The sequence below is a fragment of the Folsomia candida genome, unplaced genomic scaffold (genome assembly GCF_002217175.1).
Source record: "Folsomia candida strain VU population unplaced genomic scaffold, ASM221717v1 Fcan01_Sc003, whole genome shotgun sequence".
NCBI lineage: Eukaryota > Metazoa > Arthropoda > Collembola > Entomobryomorpha > Isotomidae > Folsomia > Folsomia candida.
In genome coordinates, this window is record NW_019091195.1 from 2,907,899 (window position 1) to 2,926,880 (window position 18,982).

The 18,982-nt window shown below is 38.5% G+C and overlaps 6 protein-coding genes across 9 annotated transcripts; 2 read left to right on the forward strand and 4 right to left on the reverse strand.

Moving 5' to 3' along the window:
* Positions 1 to 121: 121 nt before the first annotated feature.
* On the reverse strand, positions 122 to 3,130 carry LOC110847825 (methyl farnesoate epoxidase). Its single transcript, XM_022094836.2, has 10 exons — positions 2,441 to 3,130; positions 2,225 to 2,362; positions 2,031 to 2,138; positions 1,528 to 1,946; positions 1,323 to 1,446; positions 1,191 to 1,247; positions 939 to 1,062; positions 737 to 854; positions 511 to 658; positions 122 to 437 (listed from the first exon to the last, which is right to left on the reverse strand). The coding sequence occupies exons 1-10, from the start codon at positions 2,526 to 2,528 to the stop codon at positions 256 to 258; spliced, it is 1,506 nt and encodes a 501-aa protein (XP_021950528.2). The 5' UTR covers positions 2,529 to 3,130; the 3' UTR covers positions 122 to 255.
* Positions 3,131 to 3,779: 649 nt separating this feature from the next.
* Positions 3,780 to 5,935, reverse strand: LOC110847824. Of its 2 annotated transcripts, none has more exons than XM_022094835.2 (6): positions 5,840 to 5,935; positions 5,617 to 5,691; positions 5,073 to 5,538; positions 4,718 to 4,994; positions 4,446 to 4,633; positions 3,780 to 4,355 (listed from the first exon to the last, which is right to left on the reverse strand). In XM_022094835.2, the coding sequence occupies exons 3-6, from the start codon at positions 5,503 to 5,505 to the stop codon at positions 3,976 to 3,978; spliced, it is 1,278 nt and encodes a 425-aa protein (XP_021950527.1). In that variant the 5' UTR covers positions 5,506 to 5,538; positions 5,617 to 5,691; positions 5,840 to 5,935; the 3' UTR covers positions 3,780 to 3,975. The 2 variants fall into 2 exon arrangements, with proteins under 2 accessions (XP_021950527.1, XP_035705420.1); XM_035849527.1 differs by having other exon boundaries at positions 5,823 to 5,881.
* Positions 5,936 to 6,509: 574 nt separating this feature from the next.
* On the forward strand, positions 6,510 to 8,226 carry LOC110846284 (subtilisin). Its single transcript, XM_022092978.2, has 4 exons — positions 6,510 to 7,246; positions 7,316 to 7,707; positions 7,795 to 7,875; positions 7,939 to 8,226. The coding sequence occupies exons 1-4, from the start codon at positions 6,553 to 6,555 to the stop codon at positions 8,143 to 8,145; spliced, it is 1,374 nt and encodes a 457-aa protein (XP_021948670.1). The 5' UTR covers positions 6,510 to 6,552; the 3' UTR covers positions 8,146 to 8,226.
* Positions 8,227 to 8,559: 333 nt separating this feature from the next.
* On the reverse strand, positions 8,560 to 11,295 carry LOC110846736. 3 transcript variants are annotated; one of them, XM_035849525.1, is made up of 9 exons: positions 11,078 to 11,295; positions 10,900 to 11,005; positions 10,783 to 10,837; positions 10,511 to 10,693; positions 10,267 to 10,422; positions 9,995 to 10,158; positions 9,657 to 9,901; positions 9,462 to 9,571; positions 8,560 to 9,254 (listed from the first exon to the last, which is right to left on the reverse strand). In XM_035849525.1, the coding sequence occupies exons 1-9, from the start codon at positions 11,179 to 11,181 to the stop codon at positions 8,854 to 8,856; spliced, it is 1,524 nt and encodes a 507-aa protein (XP_035705418.1). In that variant the 5' UTR covers positions 11,182 to 11,295; the 3' UTR covers positions 8,560 to 8,853. The 3 variants fall into 3 exon arrangements, with proteins under 3 accessions (XP_035705418.1, XP_021949268.1, XP_035705419.1); XM_022093576.2 differs by having other exon boundaries at positions 9,654 to 9,901; XM_035849526.1 differs by lacking the exon at positions 11,078 to 11,295 and having other exon boundaries at positions 9,654 to 9,901; positions 10,783 to 10,856; positions 10,900 to 10,993.
* Positions 11,296 to 14,032: 2,737 nt separating this feature from the next.
* LOC110847063 (integumentary mucin C.1) lies at positions 14,033 to 14,869 on the reverse strand. Its single transcript, XM_022093907.2, has 2 exons — positions 14,746 to 14,869; positions 14,033 to 14,661 (listed from the first exon to the last, which is right to left on the reverse strand). Exons 1-2 carry the CDS (start codon positions 14,867 to 14,869, stop codon positions 14,033 to 14,035), a joined length of 753 nt encoding a protein of 250 aa, XP_021949599.1.
* A 770-nt stretch (positions 14,870 to 15,639) lies between these two features.
* On the forward strand, positions 15,640 to 18,920 carry LOC110846511 (ribonucleases P/MRP protein subunit POP1). The gene is made up of 5 exons (XM_022093290.2): positions 15,640 to 15,838; positions 15,909 to 16,185; positions 16,252 to 17,324; positions 17,393 to 17,546; positions 17,724 to 18,920. The coding sequence occupies exons 1-5, from the start codon at positions 15,748 to 15,750 to the stop codon at positions 18,673 to 18,675; spliced, it is 2,547 nt and encodes an 848-aa protein (XP_021948982.1). The 5' UTR covers positions 15,640 to 15,747; the 3' UTR covers positions 18,676 to 18,920.
* The last annotated feature ends 62 nt before the right edge of the window (positions 18,921 to 18,982 follow it).

Below are 18,982 nucleotides of genomic sequence, written 5' to 3' on the forward strand. Positions count from 1 at the left end.
TACGTGTATTAACGTCACTATGAGAAGATTAGTTACATTAATTTTCAGTCATCCATTGTGATGTCAAATTGATGAATGGTGAAAACTCATTGCGTCATGATGATAAAATTTATGCACAAAATTCGAGTGAGGTCATATTTATTTCCTAAAATAATTGATTTCCTTCTTATTATTAATTATTAGTTACTAATAATTGGTAGCATTTAACTATTATTCTAGAATATTACTATTGAGGATCCAAACTAAATTAATAAACTAATTAATGACTGTAAAATGTACGGAATACTTTTGTGGATTCAGCGTCCCAGTTGCAATTGGATCTTTTGCCGACGGTTCTTGTCCAGGAATTACATCCAATTTGAAGTTTCTCAGTATCTCAGACAAGTACATCATCATTGCGTCCCACACTAAACCTTCTCCCATGCAAACTCGTTTTCCTGTGTATGTATTATTAAATTGTTAAATACCTTGAAATTCGTATAAACCATTGCTAAATATTTCATCCTTTACCAATTCCAAAAATTGTGGCCACCCGTTCAGTGTTAACAACTTTAGTCCCGGATTCATCCAAGAATCGCTCTGGTCTGAAGGTTTCGGGGTCTTTCCAATACTCGGGATCGTTTAGGATATTGTGCATGCTTACTAGAAGGAGGTTGCCCTGTTCAATAAAATTATTACCACATTACGTATTGCAGTACACATTGTACATAAACGTGAAATAACTATGAGACGGTACCTTTGGAATTATGTACTCTTTGTACGGAATATCCTCCATAGCCATGCGAGGGGGTGGTACGGCTGCAATATCTCCCATTCGAAAAATTTCGTACAGTGTGGCTTTCATGTATGTTAATCTACAAGTAATAAGTGAATTCTGAATTTTTGCGACATTCATATTCTTATCTGCATACGTATGTACATATTTATGTGTTACGCACTTTTTAAGCTCAGCAATAGTAATTGGTTCCCCAGAAGAGAAAACTCGATTGACTTCGTCTCGTAATTTGATTTGGACGCTTGGGTTTAAAACAATGAAAAGGACTGCCCACGTTATGGCCGTACCTGCATTAAAGAGTATAATTCTAACCGGTTAGCAGAATAAGATATATAAAATTTGGTGCATAAAATATGTATTTCCGTACATATTTAAAAAAAATCCACCAAAAAATATTCTCTACACACGCACATACCTGTGGTTTCTGATCCAGCTAGAAACAAGTCCTGAAGCACCACAATGAGTTGTTCCTCTGAAAATTGAAGCGGTATTTATTACTACACAGGTTCGTAGAGATAATCTAATGACTGGTGAAGTGATGCCGTACCCGTAAAATAGCTATTTTGATTCCCAGCATTTTTGTCAATTTCATCCAAAAATACTTCAATAAAATTTTGAGCATCAGGGTCAGGTCGACTTGATCTTTCTAACTTTGCCTTTTCAATCATGCCCTATCCATTTGGTATACATCGTGATTCGCAATCGTATTTATGCGAATATTTTTTAAGCTCTACATAATGTGCATAACATACCTTGACAAACTGTTGGTATTCTGTATGAGATTCCATATGCTTGTCCCAATTTGTTAATTTGGGAAACCATTTTCTGAGTTCCGGAAAAGCGTTGTAGATATTGCCTTGGGACGTGACCTCGGAAATGCGATTACCATGCTCCAAAATTGCATGTATTGTTTTGTCCCCGATAGGAAATTTGTAGCCTGCGACCATCGACCAGAGTATGTTCACTACACTTCCAGCATAGTCGTGTGGGTTCATTTCCATAATTCCACGATTTTCGCGAGAGGTATCTTTCAAAAAATCCATCATGTCCCCAACTTCTTCTTGGATCATAACTTGCATCGACTTGACTTTTCCGAAGCCAAATTCTCGTAAATTCTTCACCGTGTATTTTCTAAGGTCCCTCCATGATTCCCCATTTGACCAAATTATTCCTATTACAAATTGGAATAATTCTTTAACTTGTACATGCGACAAACCCAACGGTAAAGAAAAGTCGGATCAACATTAAGAATTACCTAACACTTTGTGAAACGCTCTATCTGTCACGAAAGGAAAAATGTAGCGGCCTTGGGCCGGTTCTTTGGTACATATTTCTTTGTAAGCTTCGTACGATGTTATCACACCTAGGAGCATATGCATGAAAAACGGTAAAATGATGAATCGTAACGTGTACCATCTAATCGTATTACAGAAAAATTAAATAATTTACATGCGTCATGAACCCCAACTTTCACGCTCATCAGATCCCCATACTTTGCGGCCAGCTTCACCATCGCCAAATGAGGATACTTTGAATCGGCTAAAGCCATTTCGACAATGTTCCCAATTAGTGGCCATTTCGGTGGACCTATCCAAACCAGATACTTACATATTAATCTATTAAATTATGAAATTCATTTTCTGTATGCACAACGGAACTTCATACCGGGAGGCAAGCTCTTGTTTACTTTTGGTTTCAGCAGCAAAATTATTGATGCAGTGATTACACATATCGCCAAAAATTCGAACAACATTATGAAAAGCTTGTTATACAAATGATTTGAAATGACAATGGGTATGCTTTCTTTAAAACAGTGAAAGTAACACTGACGGTAATTGTGAAGTATGTATTCATTTTGCTTGTAAATATGTAGTTCGGGATAAAAAAAATATCAAAACTATCTGTCTTGGATGGAGTTCTTTTGTTATTATGTAATTCAAGGGATATATGTATACTAAGGAACATAAGTATATCCTAAGACACATTTATCAATGTGTAGAAGATTGTAGATGAGGATTTATACATATGCACATGATCTGAATGTATAGGCACATGCTACATATATCTCCTCCCCTTGTAAAATCATACGATTTATTTAAAAAAAATTACACTCAAAGATCTTGCATGACCAGCCTAAAAGATTGTCTACGTGAGTTTTTTTTTATAGTTTTGTAATATCATTTGCAAAACTTTTTAATCATTATTGTACAAGTTTGCTAGACCTATAAGGAAAGAATTCTACTCCGCACTTATTTTCAATCTTAATCTTAGGAACATTAACCTATCGAAGGATAAGCACGGGCAAAATATTATTGACCATCACAACAACTAGTGTGGAGATGAATAAAAACCGGTTGAGATGATCAATTCCAACAATTCCAGCGTCATGCATGAACTGAATAAGTACGAGCTATACCTAATATATTTATATATTGCGTAACTATTAGTTGTCAAATTCTTTTCATAGTTTCACAAAAAACTTAACCAGACGGCTGGATGTCCTTGGTTGTGAATATGCGTTTTTCTGTGTGTTTTGCCATTTTTGAAGCATAATTAACTTACTTAGCCTTTATTGAAGTCCCAGTAAGTAAAGATTGACAAAAAATATCCACTCACGGTGAGTGACTTGGAAAATACGCAATTTTTTGTGTACCGTACTCCAAGAAGTTACATACATAATATGTAATATCGTAGGCATGTCTATTAATTAAATATTTTGTCCAATGGCGATGGTTTCATGGTTAAACCCATGAAAAATTGTGCTTTTGAAGGCTGATAACATCGAGAAATGCATATTACTCATTCCCAAATTCATCAAATCTATGGAATAATACCAGAATTATGGGATACCACTGCGAAACAAGTTTGAATACGTGACAATAACAAGAATTACTTGCTAGAGGTTGGTGCTGATGATGAGGATGTCAACCAACTCAACTTTGCAAGCAATTTAGAACACGTGCAAGAAAAAAACTTATTATACCATCGCTTAATTCACGGTAACTTGTATGTTTCAGTCTAGCGAACAAATTAAAACGAAATAGGTTTTATTTGGCGTATCGTTAAGCTACAACAGACGATAGATCAACTTGTACCATCAAAAAACTACATATGTACGTACGTCTGTATGTATAAATTTAAGATCTCGTTACAACTAAAAATGAATAATATGCATGTAGTTGTATTTACACTTTATGGGCTTATCGACTTTTTCTATCATTTAGGGTGATAGGTTTTCGAGGATGAATTTTCATCCTGTCCATTGGTTTAATCAAATAGTAATCCCCATTTCCAAATATGGGATATTCATTTGATGTAGGGATATTCACAACAAATATCATTGAATTCTCGTCTAGAGTACAAGGGGACGGACGGATGGCGTTTACAATAATAGAAGCCCCGACTCTCTTGTAGCAAATTCCATTAATCAAGTTGAAGTATGACTGTGGTATCATTGGAGGTTCGACGAAAATAACTTCACTTCCCATAATAATTTCTCTGTAGACGTGCAGAGTGGTTGTGGGTGACCTGTGGTCATCGACTCCAAAAATTGAAATGTGAAATTTTTCATCCTTTATTCCTACAAAAAGTTATGTTGTAACGAAAAGTTAAGCCAGATTTTTGCAGGATAATTCATGAATGAAATAATTTCTGCAACTCCGTTCCATACCCTTTAAGTCTAAGACGATTCGAATATCTTCATAGTGCAGATCTTGTGAAGTAGACCCCGGGAACGTGTCTTCAAGTCCTGGCGTTGGAATGAAACAGATGTAAACTTCAACTCCGAACGACGCCAAGTATCTTGCAGCAACAACACAAGACGACCCTTGAAAGTTTGACCCAGCCAGAATGAGGACCCTGTATGTCAATTTGTCAATGCAAGGAAAAAACATATTTGTATTAGGAAAATGCGATGAAATGCTAATTCGTAATAAGAAAAACCTCAGCTTTCCTCTTCTTCGGATTTGAACGTTCATCACAATCTTTGCAAGTGAATGTCCAAATGTTTCGGTAACGCGAGTCCACACCGTTGGTCCATATTTTGAAACTAAATTCTCTAAATACGTCATTTTCTTATCCGGCAGCAACGGGTACAGTAACTCAAAACAGTCTTTTCTGGGTAGACAATCTTGAACAAACTTCCCACTGTAGACAACATTGGGATGAGTGGCATCCTGAAAGTTTCTATCCTTCGTAGATATTACATTTTGAGATGGCACTGCAAAAAATAAGTTAAAGTCAATCATATCGTATATTTCTTGGTAAATATTTTAGCAACACCTGTCCGGTCGGTCACCTGTTTTGATGATGAATCGTTGCACATCAAAGTAATTACATTCACGGTGTGTTGCCTTCCAAACCGTTTGTAATCCTTTATTCCTTGGATCACCAACTGGATAAATTTCCACCTTTGCCGGAGGTGTAGATTTTCGTAACCAAAACTCTTGCTTCGTGTTCTCGTCAATTTCGTAGTACTTTGACCAAAATTGTTTTTCACTAGAACGGCGGCTCTCCGAAGAAGAAGGAGTATTTGGCGAATCCTGATTTCCAAACGTTTTATTCATCTCGCAAGGTACCTCGGGCGACGAGACGAGATCGGATGGTGACTCCATACTATTTTCTTGAATTTGCATTTCAGTCAAACCAGTGACAAGTGATGTTGTCTCTTCTGCACTACTCTTTTTGTCGTCATCCCCCTGTGGGGAATGTACAGCCAATGGTGACTCCATTAGTCTTTAACTTTTTAAAGTCTTCAAACTGAACTGTGGCGTAAGCAAGAATTTAATTATGATTTCCAGACAATCGTATTATATTATAGAAAGTATTAATTATGCAAATACCTCAGCGGTGGTGGAAGCCTAAAATATGTCCCTCCGTACATTTAGATGTACAAGTGACAAGCAGCAGAGCAGAATCTGTAAATACAAAATGAATGAAGCAATCAATGAATCTCTGTTCCATCGAACCGACAGAATTGGAATGTATGTAAAGGAATGTATGAGTTCAAATATGAAAATCTTAAGAATAAAAGGTAGGAAATAATTACATATTTAAAATATTTACTTCTAACTTAAAGGAACACCAATCAAACCAACATCGTCAGCAGCCAGCTGGCTTAATATTCTTCGCGCAGTTGACAGTCCTACCGCATGCATATTGCATACTACATATATCGGTACATCATGTACGGTACATGTATCGATGTATCTCATCTTTGCTGTTAATTTTTAGGAAAATAGTAATTCTTATAGATTGAACTGGTAACCCATCGTAAAAATATTCAAAGACGCAATATTCTCTCCTTGAGCGAAATGTAGGCTGCACAACAAATAACTAAATCATAATTAGTAATCCAAGTACAATAACGACATTACGAATGCCACGCCACTTCGAGTATCGTCATAAATTCATAAGTATAATGCCGTCACAAAATGCGTTGTACTAGAATTGCTACCCCACGAAAACCCATGTCAAAACGCATAATTACAGAAACAGAATTCGGAGAATATGCAGACGTATGCTTTCGACTAAATGATATTGTCAGTTTGATGTACCTATTATATTATTAATTGATGAATAAAAACATCCTTATCCGAAAACCGCAAAAGTTTTTAAAAACGTGGACGTATTTTTTTGAAGTGTCTGTTTGTCTTGAATAATTTATTGAGGGCTGGCCCAAACCGCAAGACAATTACTGTCACGTATTCTAGGTATAAAATGAACTCCAGCACCCTTTCCTGTCATCATTTACAGATATCATAAAAAAACACATTGACATGTCCAGAAAGCTGCTAAGTCTAGTCACCTCGTCGGTGGCATTGACCATGATCCTCCTGTCTACTGCCAACGGAGGTTCTATCTCTGAAGGGCTCATGTCGAAATTGGAAGGGGGGCAAAAATCCGACGCCATCCTTGAACTGCCATCCATTTTTGGGAACGTGATTAGTTCAAACCCACTGCTCAATATGATGTCTGGGTTTGCAAAGGTCAACATGATGACCTCGTTACTGAAACAAGCTACATCTGCCTCCCAGGCTCCCTTTATGAGCGTAATCTCCTCACTTGGCCTCGCCGAATCTGCGACACCCTTCTGGATTTCGAATGACATAAATCTCAAGAATGTTGATATGGAGTCCATCCAAACATTGGCTGCGCTACCAGGAGTTTTCACTCTCCGAGAACCTGCCGTAGTTAAAGTCAATCCTGTCGGGCCTGGATCCAACGTAGATTCTGAAACCTTGCACCGAGCTTCTCGCCAAACTCAGGCGCAGTGGGGCGTTAGTAAGATTCAGGCACCGGCTGTTTGGTCTGCCAGGACGAGGGGAGCAAATGTAGTGGTAGCAGGAATAGACACAGGAGTTTACAGGGAACATGAATCGCTTAAGGACAACTATGGAGGCAAATGGCACGACCCTGTTTATGGGAACTCAAGCCCCACAGATGGACAAGGACATGGAACTCACACTATGGGCAAGTATATTCTACTTATTTTTTATTGGGTAATTACAACATCTTGAAAGTCTAAACATTTTTGTACAGGGACCATTGTTGGGCGGTCGTACGGCATCGGTGTTGCCCCGGATGCTAAATGGATCGCCTGCCGGGGTCTGGACAACAATGGGCGTGGAAGTGAGTCTTGGCTCAAGTCCTGCGGGCAGTGGGTGCTCCAACAAAAACCACACGTCGTGAGTAATAGTTGGGGCGGTGGCCAGGGAGCAAATTGGTACAATGATGTCATCAATGCCTGGAGGACGGCAGGAATTATTCCTGTTTTCAGTATCGGTAACAGTGGGAGCCAATGTCGGACCGCGAATTCTCCTGGGGATCAATTGCCAGGAAGTCTCATTAGTGTTGGGTCCACAAAATCAGATGACACCATGTCCAGTTTCAGCAGCAGAGGGGCCTCATCTAGTGGGGCTCTGAAGCCTGAGGTAACAAACTACCTTCCTTAAAAACATGAACCACGAGTCCCTGATTCATATTTAGAAATATATTCTCAAAGTATTTCATGTTTTTAGGTTTCCGCACCAGGTGACCAAATTCCTTCGGCTTACTACACGGGGACGAGTGACTATGTGTACCTTAGTGGGACCAGCATGGTTAGGCGTGAAAACGTATTTAAAGTACAATAGTTTGGTACAGTAAATAAATTTTAATTGCAGGCTGCCCCCCACGTGGCTGGGGCTGTTGCCTTGATGCTATCTGCTAATCCGACGTGGAAATACGCTGACGTCTACAATGCATTAACGGGACAATCTGATAAGCCAGCTACGAACGACTTATCTTGTGGAAAACCCTCAAGTTCCACGTACCCTAATAACGCATACGGATACGGTAGGATTAATGTCAAGCGGGCATTGGGATTATAAACATGTGCATTATCTGTAGTTGGAACTTTATTAAACTTCAGTTCTGAATAATAAATATGTATATCAGCAAATGAAAGAAAACATTTATTGAAAGCCTTACAAATACATACATATATGCATAAACGCCCATAATTTTCAGACTGGGTTTAATGACCATCCATAAATCAGTCAACTATAAAACCAATTATTGCTAGTTTTGGTATTTACTCAGTTAAACTCATAAATTGCCAGACGTGTTTACTATAATATTTATGAAAGTATTATACAAGTGGTTATAGTAGAATCATAATTTACGAAACCACGCATAAACATATTTATTACATTTGCGTACCACGTAAAAATATTGTATTCTACGTATTTTATCTTGACGTGAATTTACCATATTCAAAGAAATAAATATAACGCATTTGTATATCGACATGAAAATAAGTTTGCATTTAATATTTCATTTCACAAAGAATTTAATGACATAAATACATATTTGTAAGTGTTGGCGATGTGACCTGCCTAGTCAGGCCGGGACCTAATCCTGAGTTATCCTACGTATGAAAATGATGTACTACTTGACGTATGGGTATTTTGACCTAAACGTGATTATTCCGTGTACAACAGTTTAACAATATTTTTATTGCATTATATAATTGCATTATTATAAAAATTACTTTCATTTATTCTTACAAATTATTACATTATTTTTTAACCTAATCATTATCTCTTCTCGTCATTTGTAATTAATAAATCTTCCCTTCTTGATGTGCACATTGATTCCTTTAACTCTTCTAAAACCAAGCTCCTCTTTTCCGCCGAGTGAAAACACTGTACATCCCCCTTCAACTTTTCTGTGACGCCTCCAGTTGAGCGGTAGTACTTCCAATAGCTTTGAATGGCGTCGTCATCGGTGTCGTTCTCAGTGCTGACCGTCCCGTCGTCCATTTCAGTGGCAGTGATTTTGGTCAGCTTGTTTTCGACGTGTGACCCGATGGGAATGTATGTGGCGTCATCATTACTCGGTGCTTGTTCCGCGTCCCTTCGCTGCCTTTGGGATCTTCGTCCTCCACTTTTCCGCAATTTGTCAATCGGCCTGTCCAGCTTCATTGCAAAGGGGGCTCCTTCGTTGTAAAAAATTAAATACAGTTAAATACTGAAGAGACATCAGCTCGTATTTTACGATTATCTCAAGCTACAATTTAAAATACTGTATGACCAGTGAGATACTCATAAAGAAATCAAGCGCTACTTAAACAACAACTTGGCCAAAATCAGTTCACACGGGTTAAAAACTTCAAGTGGTCATAAACAAATATTTCTGAATGTACCTTCATACGCTCCGGACATGCAGGCTCCAAAATTCATGTATGTCGTGTCCAAATCTGCCAGGAACCAAGTCCCCCACATTCTCGAGTCTTCTAGCTGTGTGGGATTTTCCCTGTAAATATATGACAGCAATAGTAATAGAATGATCTCAAATGAATAATAGGATTAAAAGAGTAGCACTGGTTGCAGCATACCACCTGAACCGAATCTTGTCTCCGAATAGCTTTTCCATCGATGCCGTGTATTTGTGGTGCATATTTGCATTAGGTTTAAAAGTAGCGAAACAAGTTCCATGCACTACGGTCACTGCTTGCCAGGCAAATTCCGCAAAAGGGTCGTAATGTCGGTAAGGAAATGCGGTTATCGATTTATCCCAGTCCACCGGCCTGAAAGATGTTTCAAGCTCTTCCCCGTCGGGTAGAATTTTTATGATTTCACTTGCCTGGTACCCCAAAGACCAGAATAGTTACACATTATCAATCCTATTACTTGTTAATGGTGGAAATTAAATCATGCACGCATGTGTAATGCTTACAATAGTTTTCATGGAACAGACTGTTCCTTCGAGACGAAAAGTGGGATTCATATTCTCACAAGATCTCAAAGCAGCCATAATTTCTTCAAATTCTTCTGCCGAAATATCGTCAACTTCGCCAATTCCTGTGTCCTGAACCAGAAATAGGAATCCAGACAATATACCTGAAATCGAAAAATGTGGGTTCCTTCTTCTTTAATTGTTCTATTTACTTAGGACAGTAATGGAGTCTCATATCATATGCAATTTTTGGCTGTGTTATAAAATCTTACGGTTTCTGAAATCTTCAGGGATGAATGGATCGGGACAAGTCTTGGCAAGAATTCTGATACTGGTTTTATACAACTGGACAATTCTTAAATCCGGCCCATATCCATCTGACCTTCTGTTGAATTCCTCTGTATTAAGCTCGTCAAATAAATAATCCCCTGTCAAGTTATTAATCAAGTTTAATCATGTGTGTGTACATCAAATAACAAACTGAAGTTAAATTTATGTAACACAATAACTTATTACCAAGTCGGAGGGTTTGATCGGTTACAGCCATTCTCTGCGTTTCATTGATTTCTCCACGATGGACGGGCAAGATTTCGACAGAATCGCCCTCCTCGTGAGAGGTTCGACTCGGTGGAACTTTGTCATTTTCAATGCTTCGGTAACATAAATCTTCACAAGTGGACATATCCACTACGTCGTTCCCTGAAAATAAAGTATTTTGTATTCACAGTTTACTACTCGTTTGAGCTACTATTCAGTAATTAAGTACAAAATAGAAATACGAAACTTACATATTTGAGTCTGAATAGATAAATTAGTTACTCCTTCGTATTGAATTAGCTGAATCTATAAATAAACAAAAAATCTACATTACCAATATGATTACTACATGGGAATAAGCAATTTACTTTGCCATTTTTTTGAGCGAGAACAAAGTCTTGGCCCAAAATCCCGAGATTTTTTTCGTGACTACTACTGAGGAAAGGTGTATCGTCACAAATAGTTGGCCAAATTCTGAAAATATTGTTCAGGAAAGTAAAACTCGGGTATAAATAGTACGGTACAAACTGAACATAAATTGCATACCTTGCTGAAGAATTTTCATTCAATGTGTAAAAACAGGGTGCGTTTATTCTTTCGTTGAATAAAAGACCAAATGGACAATCGCCTTCTTGGAATTCATGCCACATTCCGCGATGGCAAAATCTGAACACTCCGTCGCCAACTCTAATACATGTCCCCAGTAATAGGAACAAACTGTAGAAATACGAGGTCTTGATGATCGAGGTTGTAACAAAATGCAAACTGTGACGAAGCTTCATAACTCGAGAGTTTAATTACAAAAACATAAATCCAATATGATTCATTATAGAATTAATTCAAGCACTACCAATGGCGCAAATAAATACAATGTAAATATATCTCATTCATTAATTCAAACACAAACAGTGCGTTCCAGGAAGTGATTTTGTATTCAAAGCATTTATTTGTGCACTTGCCCTACAAACGTGTTGTTAAATTTTATTTAAATAATTTCATCTCCATTTGAGCAAAATTTTACAGTGTCATCATGTCACATTACAAAACTGTGTCAGAAATGAATTTTTGGTTTCACATTTCATACGCATCGTGTAGATAAATTATCATTACTGTGAATATATGTATGTAAATACATGTGTATACGGGGTGAGGATGAACTTGTGAGTACAATTTGAAATTTTGACTTTGCATCTTACATACATATTTGTTTTACAAGAATAAAACCATTGTCATTTCCGGTGGTGATGATGGGGACGAAGTCCAAACCCAGTCCGACCTTGCTCCCCCTTGTTCAAAGTCCCTCGTTGTTGGTGGGAGTGGTGTACATGGTGTCGGTCGCCGATCACGAGGACAGTGTCGGATAAAGAACGACAAGGTAGCGAAAATCGTTTACCTCCTGGTAAGTGCAACATCCGATTTTGATTTTGATTGCATGTTTCCAGAAGACAGACGTTTGAGGCGCTTGAAGTCCTAGTTCCTTCAGATGCTCCGACGGAAATTTTACCGGAACCGATTGGAGTACGAGTCGGGGTAACTTCAGCAGCAGCCTGACTTTGTGGCGATACATGTCGGAGTACCTCTTGATATGACTCATCATCATCCACAGAAGAGCTTGACGCAGAATATGTCCAGTTTCGAAAACTGCGTATTGCGCCATTGTCACTTTGACGAGTGATTTTCCGACGTAGGACGGACTATTTACACATTAATACAGAGGATGTGAAGCAATATCTCGTATTGTGGTAAAAAAATGAATTTCCTTACATGTGAAACTTGGTAATACGGATACACAATTCGTCCACAGGAAAAGCAGTTGTCGGGAAAGTTGGAACGAGACTTTTGACAACTCCAGCTTCTACCACAGTGGTGACACTGGAATTTGGCGTAACACAATTCGTGCCCCATGTATGGTGTCAATCCATCAATCTAGTAAAGTTATAAAACATGATGATTAAGTCGACTTGAAAAACTTAATAAAACAAATGAATGTATTTGGCATAATAAGTAATCGTACGTGTCCGAAGGGCTTCACAAACTTGTGACAATCTCTGCAATAGCAGCCTTCTCGAGCTCGATGCAAAGGTGAAAACCAAACTTTTCCTTGACAGGAGCAAGAAAACTGGTAAAAACGATACAGCACGATTGGATCGTCATCGGAAGACCGGCGTTGATTGAGCAATATGGTTCGTCGAGTATGTGGGTTCTTGGAGTGATACTGATCACCAATGTATTCCACAAGTCTTGGAGCTCGGGATGACGAAGACGATGAAATTGGGAACACATTCGAATCATTTTCTTCTTCCTCCTCCAAAGTTAGTTTGGCCCAGGATGGAATTTTGATTGGGAGATTGCTGATATTGTCTTTTTGTGGTGTTTGAAACTCAACAACTTGTTCTCCTCCACTGCAACAACGATGCTGAGGATTTATCTCGTTCTTATTTTCGGCATCGGGTACTGGATAACCGTAGAATACTGGTGGTGGGATTGAAACATTGTAGTTTTCAAACACAGGGCCATCGTGATATCCATGCATTTGCTGCAGAAAAGGCATCCCTTGGTTCGTTGAAAATGAACAGTTTGAATGAATTTGCATTGTTCCCGTTGCTGATGGAACTGGGTCGGTTTCCAAATTAAAGAGAATTTGACCTTGTAGTTCTACCGTAGGAGGTAGGATCACGGGGACCGAGTGTTGTGTAAGAACAGGTAAGTGGTGCAAATTTGCGTAAATCTGAGATTGTCGCTGGTACAAGTTGAATGCAATGGGAGAATTTTCACCAGTACCTTCTGGCTCTGGTTGGTTTCCGTCAGCATTTTCTGCAGGTGAAGAAATGGGTGCATCATAATTGCTGTCATCCCCAGGTCCATCGCAAGTCAAATCATTCTTCGATGGAGATTGTGATAATGAAGGAGTAATAATTTCACTCATTATTCCACCATCACCATCATCCAACTGGGGTGGAAGTTCTGGCCAGGAAAGCTTGTAAACTTCGGAGGGGGCGTCGAAACACACGGCATTGGGGTTTAAAGTGGTCCGTTCTTGAGAAACTAAGGAGTGGAAGGAATTTTCGTCCAAAGGTGACGTTGAAGATGACTTTTCTATATCTGGTAGATTCATATTTTATGTATTGGCTGATTGATTTTGAGACAAAATTGTGACAAAACTTCAGTAGAGTGGATTAATTTTATCTCATCATTGATAATTGCAAGGTTTTCCTGACGTCAGGTGCGCCTGAAGCAGAGTGGGGAATTCACAGATCAGTTGAAATATTTCAACTTTTGCTGCTAATATTCTCTAATACTAAACTTTTTCTTTCATATGGTAACGCAATTTTCTTTAATCGTGCATTAACTTTAGTTCAGTTGCTCGTGTGTGTAAATGTTAAATAAAGAACAAGTGATTCGAAATATTGATGAGATGCAATGAGCATGATTTCAACATTGTGCATTTATTTGAGCTTGGGTTATGATTGTCAAATGAATTATGATCACACTCTTTTTGAGTTAGCCAGCCCTTGTCCTGTAAAGAACCTCGACTCGATCACAAGTTTCGACACAGTTGTACGTGTCCCTTGTCACGCAAACGTTGATTCTCGGATCAAACACAAGATCGGGTGGGCATGGTTGATAGATGGGTGTGCCGTTTGAGCATTGGTAGAAAGAGTTGCAATTTGCAGGGTTAACCAAGTAGTGATCCCCGACGCGACAAATTATTTTGCATTCTCCAGGCAGATCGGTAGTGGTTGAAGGAGGAGGTGGTGGTGGTGTCGTGGTTGTGGGCCTTGGAGTAGTTGTCGTCGTTGTAGGAGTGGTGGTAGGTCTGGGAGTGGTTGTCGTAGTCGTAGTCGTAGTAGGTCTCGGTGTTGTAGTGGTCGTGGTAGTGGGACGCTGGGTAGTGGTCGTAGTGGTCGTGGTGGTGGGTCTTGGCGTGGTGGGCGTGGTGGTAGGTGGGCGCCTAGTCGTGGTAGTCCGGCGTGTCGTGGTAGGTTTTCGAGTGGTAGTCCGACGAGTTGTTGTCGTCGGTGGTCCATTTTCGCCCGATTCTTCCGACCCGGACTCTGAACTTGAACTATTTGAGCTGTCATCGTCACTGTCGTTTTCCTCGCTATTTCTCCCTCGTGCAGACACTAAGCCTAAAAATTATCGAACAGGTAATTAATTTTTCAGCCGCCTTCTACATTGATTCTTTCTTTATTGTGCACGAATGTCCCACTAACCTTCGTCTACTTCCTCAAGTTCAACCGCAGTTCCGACACCAAAGACATTGTCTTTTTTATTAGGAACAGTGCCGCAATGGGCTATTGCTGCTAGTGCAATGAGAAGAAATAGTGCAATTTTCATTTTTGCAATGACAAGTTTTACATATGCCTGTGCAACTAATCAGATCAGATTGAAGTGAAATAAGTAAGCTTAAATTTAGTTGTCATCCCCATTTTATGTTCGATTTTGGTGATGCAGAGGCACTTATCTTTTGTCACATATTTTTTTGTAATCTGAACCCCACTTGAACATGCCAAAATTAAGTTGTCAATGCATAGGGCACGCTGGTTACGTAAGCAAGAATACTTGTTATGCAATTAGTAGTGAGTCATGCAAAGTATAAAGCGTGTAAGCTAAACATTATTCTGAGTTGATGATATTTTTATATTTTTTGTATTACAAAAATGTACAAAAGCATTTTTATAATTTTATTCTTTCGAAATTAATGGGACATTGTAAAGTATATTATTGGTGACGACGCATCATACTGGTTCATTTTTCTCAATCTAACTCAAGTGCATGGAAAACAAATTGTTCGTGTGTACCATGCACCCAATTCGAACTGATAGGTTAACCATAAATTGGTACCGATAATATCGGCCCAAGCTTATTAGTAAACCACCTGAGAAAGAATGAATGTACGGGAAATCTGCATCGCAGTAAAGCGTTGACGCATAAGGATCCTACACGCGTACTTATATTGTCAAATGATGAGCAAATAATAACTAAATAGCATATGGAACTTTTCCATTACACATGTAAATGATGTAAATTTGTTGCATGCAATTAATTATTGCATCCACTTCCATCCGTACGTTATGCAACAAGCCCCGTTTCATGAAACCCAATGCGGGATTTATTTACCTCACGTGCAAATAAATACACTGTCACATTTTCTTTTTTGTCAAAATTTTCCGAATACTTAAGTATATCCGTTTAAAACACAATTTGCAGAAATCATGGAGGTCGATGAAACCGTGGAGTCTTTGGGGGTGCGCAACTTCCTCGCAGCAAGAATCCAAGAAATTAATTCATTATCTAATCAAATTAGTAAGTTGTTAATACGAACTTCGTATGTAGAATGCACCGATTGTAATTGGTGTTTATTTTATAATTTCAGGCACTTCTGGGATACCTGCTAGCAAAGGACTGGCATTTCAGCATGTTCCGAAACATATGCGACGACGGGCAGTAAGCCACAATCCAAAACGTCTTCCAAAACGACTTCAAGGGATTCACCGGCATCAGGTAGAAAAATCAAGTGGGTCCTCGGTGATTAAGAAAGCAAAGAAACCCAGTCGACGACATCGACGAAGGCCTTCAAACTTGACGGAGGAGTATAATCGCCGTCAAAGGGAACACAAGTGGCTAGAAACGCATATTTGGCATGCAAAAAGGTATTAAATTACAATTTGTAATACATGGCCCAGTTTAAAATTAAGCCGTGTGATAATTCCTTCCAGATTTCATATTCTCAACAAATGGGGTTATCGAATACCCAAGGAACCTACAGCGAAGGGTTATCGAGCAGGGTATAGGGCAGCATCACAATTTTGTGCCATGAGGGATATCTCCTACTATAGTTGTTTCGAACTTGAAGGAAATTTCCAACTAATTTCGTCCAAAATTTCCACTTCCTTCGCTCCAACAGAAGTAAACCCGTTAAGCTTGTCTTCAGAAATGTACAAAAGCGGAAAGAGGGAAGGGACCTTCCATTTTTACCGGAGTGGATCTTATCCGTTCGGTTATGTTGGGAGAGTCCGATTTTATTGGAAGATGGACCAGTCGTCGTTATTCCTTTGGGTCCACCCCGCACAAAAGGATGAGATTCTGAACGAGATATGTGCAGAATTTGAGCTCATGTCGAAACAAAATCTAGTTTTTAGAAGACCAGAGAAAGATAAAGATGAACCAATGGATACTGCATCTGATGAAACTGAAATATCAGAGGAAATTCCTAAAGACTATGATGATGCTCATATTGACAGGAAACTTCTTCCCAAGAAATTATGCCATCGACCGAAATGGATCAACTACAGTACAAATGTAATATTGACAGATTTAGAGGGTGTGTTTAATCGTTTTAGACTTTATGGGCCTTTGGCTACTCAAACTCTGAAAGAAGTGTTTCAAGTTCTATCACCAGCAAAGTTAGAAAAAGATATTTCCAATAATGATAATATCAACAAACAATTTTGGTGGTTAAATTATTATCAAGATAAACAAGAGGTCTTGACCAAGCAGTGTGAATTGTGGGAAAAGCTCAAGTCTTTTAGTCAAATTCCTTGTCATTCTGTGATTCCTCTTACGCTTAACGATCCTCGAATATCTATTCCTAATAAGACTGACCCAGTAGTGAAAAAGAAAGCCAAACCAGTAGTAGAATCCTTTGACGACGTGGGACCTTTGTTGGACCAGTTGCAATCAGAAGCTGTAGATTATCCAATACTAAACGAAAAAACGAGAACGAAAGCAATAGATGAAAGAATGTCACAGGAGGAATTTAACAAACGCCAATCCCAGTTATTGATACCAGGTTTGTATAATTTACTGTTTATCGATATGCACAAAGTAAGATATATAAATGACATCGTCTCTGCCCAGGTTCCAAACTAAATTTAGGTGTAGAAGAAAATCAAGTACCGATTATTCTGATTCATCGCCCGAACACAGCATCCACAAGATTTAAAAATGGGGGATGGGATATAGTTCTTCCAGCCGGTTGGGCAATGCCGATTTGGATTGCTTTAGTGTACAGGTATCAACATTTACAACAATCAAACATGTTACATCTATTGAGCATATATGACGCAGAATATTAGACAGGATTTTTGGGTGCGTAGTATTTGTAGCATTATGAAGAGCAATAATTTTTAAATTAATAATTTAGAATAATTAAGAATAATTTTTTTTGACCGACTGATTTGATACATAGGTGTGTTCGGGTCCTAGGGCTAAGAGAATCTGAAACGTTCGAATCTGAGAGTGGGTCATCAGTTCATTCTAATGAAGACGGATTTCTTCCTCCGGATTCTCTTTCTGGTGAAAAAGAGGCAGATGGTCGATTAAGTGACTTGCAAATAAACTATTTCAAATATCCTCCAGCCAAACGCCCCAACTTTATCAAATTAGGATGTCCTTTCCCTTTCAAGATAGATTGGAGAAGCCTCTTGAAGTTTGGCAGTGCAAAAAATACTGTTGACATCGACTCATTTTATATCATGAGGAATCCATTTTTTCTGGAAGCATTGAGAAATACTTTGTCTTCAAGCAACAAAAATACTATTTTCAACCAAGATCCATCCAATCCCGAGCATTTACTGATTGAAATATGTCTCACCATTGTTGGAAAAGGATCAATTGGTCCTGGAGCTATCGTCTGTATTCCACACGAAACAGATATTGTGCAAATGAACAACAAGGTTGATGAGGTAAATGACAATCTAGAAGAACCCGTCGGTGACGATGCAAGTGCTCATAAAAAACGAGAGGACCTACGAAATACAAGGGATCGTATGAAGTCATTTATGCAAAAGAAGCGTAAAAAACTAAGAAAGAAAAACTGTAACGGGCAACCCATAGATTTGACACCTTTTAGCAGTGATAAACTTCAAGTTATAAATAGTGCAATTAACTCCCTTTGGTTGCCCGATAGCGAACAAATACTCAAGAATATGAGTAGAACTCCAATTGGTGCTATTGTTTTTGGTAGAGAAACTTATAGCATTGCCAAATGCTCTGGAATCGGATATTGTACTTTCAATGGTTTGAAGGAGTGGTTCAACGCTTGTGCAAAATGCGATTGGAATCCTAGAAAACTTATTTTAGTAAGAGATTGTAGAAATTCATTAGTTTATAGATTTGCAAAGTTAGAAATATGTGTTTAAAGTTGACATTACTTATTTAAGAGTGAGTATTTAATATGATAAAAGTTTCTGATCTCTCTGTAATTAAGACAATACCGTTTTGTACATATTTATATATATTTTATTTGCCTAGAAAATTATCAGATGAGATATTAATACCATACTGGTTTTATTACTATCCGTGGTTTCTCATAAGGAGAACCCACGGATAACAAAATGTTAAACGATCTGGATAAACATCATTAAATAAATAAGAGTTAAGAAAAGTTGTCTCACGACGTTTTGTCCTTGACCTTTGATTCATAATCCCAGCTAAGCATACACTGCA